Consider the following 10,574-nt stretch of genomic DNA (forward strand, 5'->3'; position numbering starts at 1 on the left):
AGGGTCTCTCTGTGTAGCCCTGGCTGTCCTGGAACTCACTCTGTAGACCAGGCTGGACTCAAACTCAGATCCTCCTGCCTCTGTCTGAGTGTTGGGATTAAAGGCACCATGGCTCAGCTTCATTTTGATTGTTGCTTTGTTTTTTCAATGATACAGACAGCAAAGGAGAAAAAAAAAAGTCCTACAACTTCTTGCCCTTAGTTGTTAGTTTTACTCTTCCATCATGTCTTCTTTATTTTTGACCTTCTCATTTTTCTTTTCCTGTTTGTGTGATCTTTTGGCTTTCCGGCCTCCCCCCCCTTCCCCCCCCCCCCCCCCCCCCAGTTTTTGGAGTAATGTCTGTAATAGTTTCACACTTGGGACCCTCCTGCCTAAGCCTCCCCAGAGGGGGGGGGTGGCTGGTCGATGTGTATCCCACGCCCCAGGGCATCTTCAGTGTGCTTGCCCTAGTGGTGCGCTCAGCATCACTGGTCACCTGCTTTCAGAAACGACAAGGAAAGCAAGGGCTCCCTGACCGCTCTGGGACCCTCTCCTTCTGAGACTCTGCCCTTCAGCTAAGGCCGCTTAGCTCTGTGGCAGAATTTTGCCGTTTCCTCTCTTCTGACTATTATGCTTCCAAGAGCTGTTTTTTTTTGTTTTTTTTTTTTTAAAGATTTATTTATTTATTTATTATGTATACAGTGTTCTGCTTGCATGTACACACCTGCATATTGGAAGAGGGCACCAGATCACATTATAGATGGCTGTGAGCCACCATGTGGCTGTTGGGAATTGAACTCAGGACCTTTGGAAGAGCAGGCAGTGATCTTAACCTCTGAGCCATCTCTCCAGCCCAAGAGCTGTTTTTGTTTGTTTGTTTGTTTGTTTTTTTGAGACAGGGTTTCTCTGTGTAGTCTTGGCTCTCCGAGACTCCCTCCGTAGATCAGGGTGGCCTCGAACTCACAGAGATCCACCTGCCTCTGCCTCCCTGAGTGCTGGGGTTGAAGGGCATGCTACCACGCTGTACTTGGAAACTACTTGCAAGCATGCACATTCATTTCCCTATGATAAATGCTTATTTGGTCTACCGTAGTTCACTACGGTAAAGGCACTCACAGCATAAGTCTGCCTACCCAAGTTCCATCCCGGAGCCCCTGGTGAAGGGGAGAATCTACTCTAGCAAAGTCCTCAGCCAGCAGGGTGGTGGGGGTGCGTGCTTGTAAACCCAGCACTTGGGAGGCAGAGGTAGCTGGGTCTCCGAGTTCAAGACCAATCTGGTCTACAGAGCAAGTTCTGGGACAGCGAGGGATGCACAGAGAAACCCTGTCTTGACAAAAACAAAAACAAAACAAACAAGAGAGAAAGAGAGGCCGCCACCTAGCTTCCATGATATAGGCTGTCACACATGCACTCACATACACACAATAATAGTAAATAAAAATAAATCCAAACTAAACAATATTATATATCCATTTATATTGGGGAAACACACACCTCCTGTTTGCCTTTTCTCTTTTATTATCATTTAATTTTAAAAAATTTTATGTGTATGGGTGTTTTGCTGGCATGGATGTCTGTGTCCCACGTGCAGGCCTGGTACCCTGGCTGGCCAGAGGAAGATGCTGGATCCTCTGGAACTGGACTTAGAGGTGATAATGAGCTGCCAGGTGGATGCTGGGAGCAAAGCCAGAGGTCTCAACCACTGAGCCATCTCTCCAGCCCTTGCCCGTTCTTATTCATTCATTCATTCATTTTTTGGTTTTTCTTTTCTTTCTTTTTTTTTTTTTTTTTTTTTTTTTTTTTTTTTTGTTTTTCGAGACAGGGTTTCTCTGTGTAGCCTTGGCTGTCCTGGACTCCCTTTGTAGGCCAGGCTGGCCTTGAACTCACAGAGATCCGCCTGCCTCTGCCTCCCGAGTGCTGGGATTAAAGGCGTGCACCACCACGCCCAGCTTCATTTATTCATTTTTGAGAGAGAGGGTGGGTCTCAATGTGTAGCCTTGGCTAGCCTGGAGCTCTCTAAGCAGGCTGGCCTCAAACGCAGAGAGACCAGCCTGCCTTGGCCTCCTGAGAGCTAAGATTAAAGATGCGCACCCTGACCTCCAGCCCTCATTTAGAAATACGCAATGTAATTTAGATTAGGCGTAAATTACATTACACCTATGCTCTGAGAATAACAACATGTTATTATTCTATTCTTTCTCGTCTTCTGATTTTAAAAGGCGTAAGAATTAGACCCAAAGATGGAAAAGAAAAACTAAAATAAATGCACAGTAAGCACGCATTCTGCTAATAATTTGTTGTTCAAGACACTTCATTTGAGCGTCTGCTACATGCCATACAGGACGGGTAGTGTGGTAGGTGCCTGGGATCCGAAGGTGAGCCCCAGCCCATAGCAGGCAGGCAATGCACGGGTGGGAAGTAATGACTGCGCAGTTACAGTCAGGAGCGCAGGAACTCACTCGTAAGCAGAATATTATGGGATTGTGAAGGAGGAAAGGCACTTCACTTACCCAGGAATACCAAAGACGGGAATAGAACGCGGGCTCCTGAAGGACACCTGCAACCCCATCCTGCAGGAGGCAGAGGCAGGAGGACAGACGGCTCTAGGTCAGCCTGGGCTGCACAGTGAGAACTTTCCCAGTTTGATAATGTCACTTGGAATAAACCACGCAAGAACTAAGTAAAGAGCTGGCGGCAGTGGCGCACACGTTTAACCCCAGCACTCGGGAGGCAGAGGCAGGCAGATCTCTGTGAGTTCGAGGCCAGCCTGGTCTACTAAGCGAGTCCAGGACAGCCAGAGAAACCCTGTCTCGAAAACAAACAAAAAACAAAAACAAACAAACAAACAAAACCAGATTGATTTATTTATTACTTATACTTATTTATTACTTATACAGTGTTCTGTTTGAATGTAGGCCTGCAGACCAGAAGAGGGCACCTGATCTCACTATAGAGGGTTGTGAGCCACCATGTGGTTGCTGGGAATTGAACTCAGGACCTTTGGAAGAACAGACAGTGCTCTTAACCTCTGAGCCACCTCTCACTTTGTAATTTTATTTTTTTAAAGATTTATTTGTTATGCATACAGTGCTCTGCCTCATGTACACCTGCCAGATTGTAATTTTAAATGTGTTTAATTTTAAAACTTTTGGACTGGGCAGTGGTGGCACACATCTTTATCCCAGTACTCAGAGGCAGAGGGAGGTGGATCTCTATGAGTTTGAGGCTAGCCTGGTCTACATAGCTAATTCCAGAACAGCCAGGGACGGACAGACAGACAGACAGACAGACAGACAGACAGACACACAGACACACACACACACACACACACAAACCCTGTTTTAAAAAAGCAAAAACCAAAACAAAACAAAAGTACACATTAAAGTGTGAGAGGACAGCAAGATTGAGACTAGCTCGGGCTACAAAGCAAGACTCTATATCCAAAAAATAAAATGTAACCCTCACAATAAGCCTTCAGCATCCCTTTTAAGGATGAGGACATGGACAGTAGATTTGAACCTATGGCTGTTTAATTACTTCCCACTCTGCCCAAATGGAAGTCTCACTTGGGCCCATTTCTCTCTTGTGGGTAACTAGAGTAAGCCTAGTCTAAAAAATTGGTAGAGTGGGCAGATGGGCTAGGACCAGTGCTAGAAAATATTGACAGTGCCACACTAAAATGGAAGCCATACTTTGCTAGTGGGATGCTAGGAAAACATCTTTCCCCCTCGCCCCACAGATGGGGTTTGTGTAGCCTTGGCTGTCCTAGACTAGCTTTGTAGACCAGGCTGGCCTCTAACTCACAGAGATCTGCCTGCCTCTGCCTCCCTGAGTGCTGGGAATAAAAGGTGCCCGGCTGTTTTGTTTTTGTTTTTGAGACGAGGGTCTCACTGTGGAAGCCTGGAGAGGCCTGGAGCTCATGGAGATTCTTCTGCCTCTGTCTCCTGAATGTTGGGACTAAAGGTATGTGTGTGTGTACTCTCCACTCAGACCAATAATATTCCTGAGACCAAGGATAAAAACTAGAGCTCAGGAAAGTTTATCTAAAGCTATTCTCAACAACCATAGTAAATTGGAGCAAATCCACTATATAATGGAGCCTTGGAGGTGGTACGGAAACCTAACCCAACCCAGTATGGTCTGTTTTCACTTGGGCCAATTGCATTTAGGAGGAATTCTTTGTTCCGCCGAGAAGTGTCTAAGATGTCAGAGGGTGGGAAAAGGGGGGGACATCTGTTGTTAACTAGAGGTGTGCTGTGGCATCCAGAGGGGAAGCAATAGTAGATTCGTCAAGGCTTAGCGTAAGCCTTTGCCACTGGCCTGAGGATTTTCTCTGCAGACCCAAGTGTGAGCAGGAAGCTGAGTGGGAGAAAGCAAGAGGAGTTTGGGGGTCCCCCCCGCCCCCCCCCCCGGCGGAGCACTCTCCGCCAGCATCTAACCCTGCAGGTAACAGGAGCCCCGAACGTCTGGTAACCCTAGGGCAGGTACATGTATGCACTAAGTGGTGAGATGGGGGGGGAAGATAGCAACCACAAAGATTCGTTTGATTCCCACAGTAATGCACACCGAGCGGCAGAAAGCAGCCCGTGTGTGTGTGTGCGTGCGTGCAGGGGTGGGGGAGGTGCCATTCTAGCCGGGCCCTCCCAAACATTTCCCGAGAGCAGCCCGGTAGGTATCACAACCCGGGGGCTGGACTTCGGCTCCCCCGCAACAAGGCTGCGGTGTCCCGGAGGCTCAAAACACTGCTTTGTGCCTGACCAGAATGGGGGTGAGGGGGGAGACGGGACAGAATTAAGACCTGGGGAGAGGGGTGCAGCCGGGAGCCTGCGCGCCCGTGCCGACGACCATCCATCCTCCCGCGGGCGTGCTGGACACGGCGGCCCCGGGGACGGGGTGTCGCGTGCTGGGCCGCGGTCGTACCGCAGTCCCGGGGCTTGGAGGAGGCCTGGTCGCCGAGCACGGGCCGTGCGGGAGCGGGAGGGGGGCCGAGGCCGCGGCAGGGTCCGCGCGCGTGGGGCCGGCCCGGGCGCACCGACTCCACGGAGCTCGGCTCTCCCTCCCGCAGCCGCACACACATCGGCATCCGCCGCCGCCACCGCCGCCGCCGCCTCCTCTCCCGCCTCGGCCGCTCGGCCCGGCGCACACGCACAATTCAGATTTGCGCGCTGTTTCGAGGCTCGGTGACGTGTCCCCGCGGCGGGCCAATGGCGCGCGGGCTCTGGTCAGGACAATGGGAGGGAACGGGCCAATGGGCGCGCGCCGTGAGTTGGCGGTAGCCAATAGGAGGCGCGCTGGCTGGAGAGTAATGTTACAGAGCGGAGAGAGTGAGGAGGCTGCGTCTGGCTCCCGCTCTCACAGCCATTGCAGTACATTGAGCTCCATAGAGACAGCGCCGGGGCAAGCGCGAGCCGGACGGGCAACCGGGCGACTCTGAGCCTCGCGGACGGTGAGTGCGGGGCGGCGCGGGCCGGCGGGGAAGGCGCCGCGGACGGCTGCGGAGCCCGCGCGCACGGCGGACGGCTCCCCGCGGCCCGGAGCCGGCGGGTCAGGCTCCACACAAAGGCAAATGAGGGGGGGGACGACCGCGGGGGGAGCCGGGCGCACGGAGCGAGGCTCGCCGGCCACCGCGGACGCTGCCCCGTGCGGAGGGCGCCGCGGGCCTCGGCCGGGGGACGCCACCGCCGCCGCGGCACACCGGAGGGCGGACGCCGCTGGCGAAAAAAAAAAAAAAAATTTTTTTTTTGTTCCGGATTATTTTTTTAAAAAATTAAAAAAAAAAAAAACGTGTCCGTGGCCCCCGCGGGCGGAAGGCGTGCGCGGAGCGGCGGCGCTTTCCCCGGCTGCATGGGCGGCGGGGAGCGCGGGGCCCCGCCGGGTGAGCGGGGCGGGCACGGGGGGCCGGGGGCGGCTCGGGCCGCCGGGCGAGGCGGCGGCGGCGGGCGAGCGAGCAGGCGGGCGGGCGAACGAGCGAGGCGGGCGGCAGGCAGAGGGGGGGAGCGGCGCCGCTGCGCTCGCTGGAACATGGCTGACTCGGCCCGGCGCTGGCTGCTGGCTGGAGAGAAAACAAGGCGGGCGGGCGCGCGTGCGGGCGGGGGAGGCTGGGCGCAGCAGTTCTGAGGCAACTTTTTTTTTCCTCCTCTCCCCCCCTTCCTCGCGCTCGCTCTCTCTCCTGCTCTCCACGGCCCGGCGTTCTCCGTGCGGGGGCGGCGGGGCGCGCGGAGGGAGACGGCGCGGGGGGGGGAGGGGAGGGAGGGGAACCGCGCGCCCCCGCCCCTCCCCCGCCGCCATGGCGAGCGCGCCAGCGCCCCGCCCGCCTGCTCGCTCGCCCGCCGCGCGCCTCGGTCTCCTCACACGCCCGCTCACACACACCCCACACACACACACACACATACAAACGCGCGCGCGCACACAAAGGGAAGGAGCCATGTTCGCGCTCGCCCTCGCGGCGGCGGCGGCGCAGGCGGGGAAGACGCTCAGCGGCCATTCCGTGCGCCGGCCGCCAGGGCCGCGGGCGGAGCCAGCCCCCATTTCGAGCGGGGCTTCTCGCGCTCGCTCTCTTTGCTCTCTCTCTCTCTCTCTCCCTGCGCCGCCGCGCCGACAAAATGGGGGCGGCGGCGGGAGCCTGCGGCCTTCCGGGCGCACGTGGCGGCCCCGGCCCCCCCTTCCCCTTCCAACCCCCCCAGCCTCGGGCCAAGTTCGGAGGGCGGGGAGCCTTGCCCTCGCGCCCCAACTTTCCACGGGCCCGGTTTATGAAAGGGGGGAAAAAGACACCCCGTGTTGGCGGGGAGGGGGGTGGCGGCAGGAGTGGCTTTTGTCCCTCATTCTTGTTTACTCGGAGAAACTTCAGACCGGACGTGTTTAGTCAGAGCTGAAACGCATCTCCGGGCCAAAGCGATAGGAAACCTCCCGGCCCTGCGCCGCCTCCGCCCTCCCGAGCAAAGTTTGGTGCGAAGACGGGGTGTTCCTAAAGCCGGGTAAACTTTACGCGCACGAGGGGGACTTGGTGTGTCGGCTCAGGCCTCCCCCCGCTGCTTTTCTAGGCCCGTAATTCTCAAAGGTCCCTCATGCTCGCTCCCTGCAGAATCCACAAATGGACACGGTGGGGTTTCCTTTCTTAAAATGTTTGTATTTTGTCGGTTAAAAAAAAATTTTTTTTTATCAAACATGGTTTTAATGAACAGTTAGGCAGCCATTCAGAGCAGACACAGGCAAAAATAGTGAATGCTTCAGTGTATCTGTGCCTACACTTTGGTCACACTTGGGGACCTATTTTGCTCCACCAACCCCTGTGTCCCATGCCCCTCTTCTGTGGCTTAGCCACTTCTAGGAATTGCCTATCGTTTGCAATGTTCTGCCTGGCTTTTTATGGGCGATTGCCATCACGGCCGTGTTAAATAACAAACTTTGGTTCGCCTTGCCACTCTTTGGTCGAAGCTTGTCGTTGCACACCTTACTAACATCGGATGCTTCAGTTTAGAAAATCAACTAAACATGGGCAAAGGAGATCCTAAGAAGCCGAGAGGCAAAATGTCTTCATACGCATTCTTTGTGCAAACGTGCCGGGAGGAGCACAAGAAGAAGCACCCGGATGCTTCTGTCAACTTCTCAGAGTTCTCCAAGAAGTGCTCAGAGAGGTGGAAGGTAAGGGGCCCAGCTGGCTGTTCCCACAGCCGGCTTCCCTACTAGATGCCCGAGGGCATTTTTCTGTTAAAGTGCTTTAGGGTGACATACTGAGTATTTCTGTTTTAAGTTTACAAATAACTCTTGTAGACCATGTCTGCTAAGGAAAAGGGGAAATTTGAAGACATGGCAAAGGCTGACAAGGCTCGTTACGAAAGAGAAATGAAAACCTACATCCCCCCCAAAGGGGAGACCAAAAAGAAGTTCAAGGACCCCAATGCACCCAAGAGGCCTCCGTAAGTATCCAGCTTTTATTTTGAGGTGGTTCGGAGTAGATAAAAGTTGGTTGAGCCACCTTGAGTGTGTTTGGTTTCTTGGTTGAGAATGGCTCAGGTCCTGTATTTAAGGGGTCATAAATGTGACAGTGCTGGTTGGGAGTGTCCAGGCCTTTGGAGTGTAAGGTACTTGATTACTGCTCACAGTATATCCCTTGCTGTGATTCTTGGCCCTTTCTGTCTTTAGAAATTGATCAAAACTAGAGCCAATAATCTGCATGCACATTATGTGACTAAATATGTACACCCTAGGTACTTACTGTGCAAAGCACACATCCTAAAACTAAACTTTTGTTTTTAGTTCGGCCTTCTTCTTGTTCTGTTCTGAGTACCGCCCCAAAATCAAGGGAGAGCACCCCGGCTTATCCATTGGTGACGTTGCAAAGAAGCTAGGAGAGATGTGGAACAACACGGCTGCAGACGACAAGCAGCCCTATGAGAAGAAGGCGGCCAAGCTGAAGGAGAAGTACGAGAAGGTACGGAGTGTGGGCTCGCGCCTCAGTGGATGAGGGGCAGCCAGGCGTTAGGGCTGCACTGACAGCTCAGCCCGGCTGTTCACTCGTTTTGTTTTGCTTATAGGAAAGACCTCATAACATGGCCCTATCTTTAAACTGTTGTACTTTTACTTCTTAATATATTCAGATTTGGGGAGAATTTGGTAGTGGTTTTGGTGAAAATGATTTTTAAGTGGTTAAGCATACCGTATAAAAATAGGTTGGGCAAACTACATAACTCCTATCTATATACAAATGTTTATTGACATGTTTACTTTGGATTAAAATAAAGTCACTTGAGTTTCATCAAGCCTTCCAAGGTAACCTTCATTAGAATGAAGGGAAATTGTAAGTCCTAGTCATTAATTTAAGTAGTTACAGCTAATTCTAAGTTGTTCTGAAAATATTCATTTCTAGATATTAATGAAACTGCATGCTTACTAGTAAGACACCCACCCCTGTGTCCTATGGGTTAGGTCTAGCTGTGAACCTGTGGAATGCTGGTTTGTGTTCAGAAGGTGGCAGTATTACCCTTTGATCAGTCTGACTTCCAGTTGTTACACACTAGAATTAGGATGTGGTACATAATTGTACCTCAGTGAGGCGTAACAATACAAATATCAGGCTGCCATTCCAGGAGTTGTGGGTTGCTAATTAGTCATTTGATGACCTTTTTGTCGTGGAAAGTATGTGGAGGTGTGTCGATAACTTTATGATTTTTTTGTGTTTATGTTTTTTGTCTTATTTCTTCCTCCCTTTCTTTTGAAAGGATATTGCTGCCTACAGAGCTAAAGGGAAGCCTGATGCAGCGAAAAAGGGGGTGGTCAAGGCTGAAAAGAGCAAGAAAAAGAAGGAAGAGGAAGATGACGAGGAGGATGAAGAAGATGAGGAAGAGGAGGATGAGGATGAGGAAGAAGATGATGATGATGAATAAGTTGGTTCTAGCGCAGTTTTTTTTCTTGTCTATAAAGCATTTAACCCCCCTGTACACAACTCACTCCTTTTAAAGAAAAAAAATTGAAATGTAAGGCTGTGTAAGATTTGTTTTTAAACTGTACAGTGTCTTTTTTTGTATAGTTAACACACTACCGAATGTGTCTTTAGCTAGCCCTGTCCTGGTGGTATTTTCAATGGCCACTGACCTTGCCTGGTACAGTCTGGGGGTTGTAAATTGGCATGGAAATTTAAAGCAGGTTCTTGGTGCACAGCACAAATTAGTTATATATGGGGACGGTAGGTTTTGTTTTGTTTCTTTTTTCTTTTCTTTTTTTCTCCCCCCCCCCCTTTTTTTTTTTTTTTTTTGTTTTTTTTTTTTTTTCCCCATCTTCAGTTGTCTGTGATGCAGCTTATACGAAGATAATTGTTGTTCTGTTAACTGAATACCACTCTGTAATTGCAAAAAAAAATTGCGGCTGTTTTGTTGACATTCTGAATGCTTCTAAGTAAATACAATTTTTTTTATTAGTATTGTTGTCCTTTTCATAGGTCTGAATTTTCTCAAGGGGAAGCTACTAGTCTTTTGCTTCTGCCCTTTTTGGGTCACATGGATTGTTGCAGTGTTTCTTCTCTTTTCATATAGTTAGCTGGAAAAAAAAGCTTTTGTCAACACACCCTGCATACTGTGATGGGGTAACATTTTCATCCATAGTTGAACCTCCAAAATGATGAGCTGGATAAGAGATGTGGCTGCACAGCCCGCCTGGCAGAGCGATGAGCCTGTCACACCATGGATTACCGAGTAAAGAGTCAGCATCTGTCCTTGAAGGACTAGCGGGAATGTTCTAACCCTTGCACAGGACTCCTCTAACTGCCACTACCGTGTAATGGCAGTTATGTTTTGCAGTTCCCCTACTAAAGAAGACCTGAGAATGTATCCCCAAAAGCGTGAGCTTAAAATACAAGACTGCCATACTAAACTTTCTGTTAACACTAGTCCTGGCAAAGGCTATGATAAGAAGGCTGGCTAATATGCCTTTGCCTCTACATATGGATTGCTCAGGAAACTTGACTGTTTTAAAAGTATTTTCAATTAGTTGAGTCAGCTTTTCTTAAAATTATGCCACATTTAAAAAATTAAAACAAGGATATATTTTCCTATATTGTGACTTGTCCCTTTATAAATCAGATACAAGGCGATAAGCTTTTT

The 10,574-nt window shown here is 50.8% G+C and overlaps 1 protein-coding gene across 3 annotated transcripts; it reads left to right on the forward strand.

Moving 5' to 3' along the window:
• The first annotated feature begins 5,266 nt into the window (after positions 1–5,266).
• On the forward strand, positions 5,267–9,686 carry Hmgb1 (high mobility group box 1). 3 transcript variants are annotated; one of them, XM_051162851.1, is made up of 5 exons: positions 5,267–5,425; positions 7,457–7,620; positions 7,750–7,895; positions 8,236–8,410; positions 9,198–9,686. In XM_051162851.1, exons 2-5 carry the CDS (start codon positions 7,471–7,473, stop codon positions 9,360–9,362), a joined length of 636 nt encoding a protein of 211 aa, XP_051018808.1. In that variant the 5' UTR covers positions 5,267–5,425; positions 7,457–7,470; the 3' UTR covers positions 9,363–9,686. The 3 variants fall into 3 exon arrangements, with proteins under 3 accessions (XP_051018808.1, XP_051018807.1, XP_051018809.1); XM_051162850.1 differs by lacking the exon at positions 5,267–5,425 and adding an exon at positions 5,721–5,854; XM_051162852.1 differs by lacking the exon at positions 5,267–5,425 and adding an exon at positions 6,763–6,953.
• The last annotated feature ends 888 nt before the right edge of the window (positions 9,687–10,574 follow it).

This window comes from Acomys russatus, chromosome 19, assembly GCF_903995435.1.
Source record: "Acomys russatus chromosome 19, mAcoRus1.1, whole genome shotgun sequence".
Taxonomy (NCBI): domain Eukaryota; kingdom Metazoa; phylum Chordata; class Mammalia; order Rodentia; family Muridae; genus Acomys; species Acomys russatus.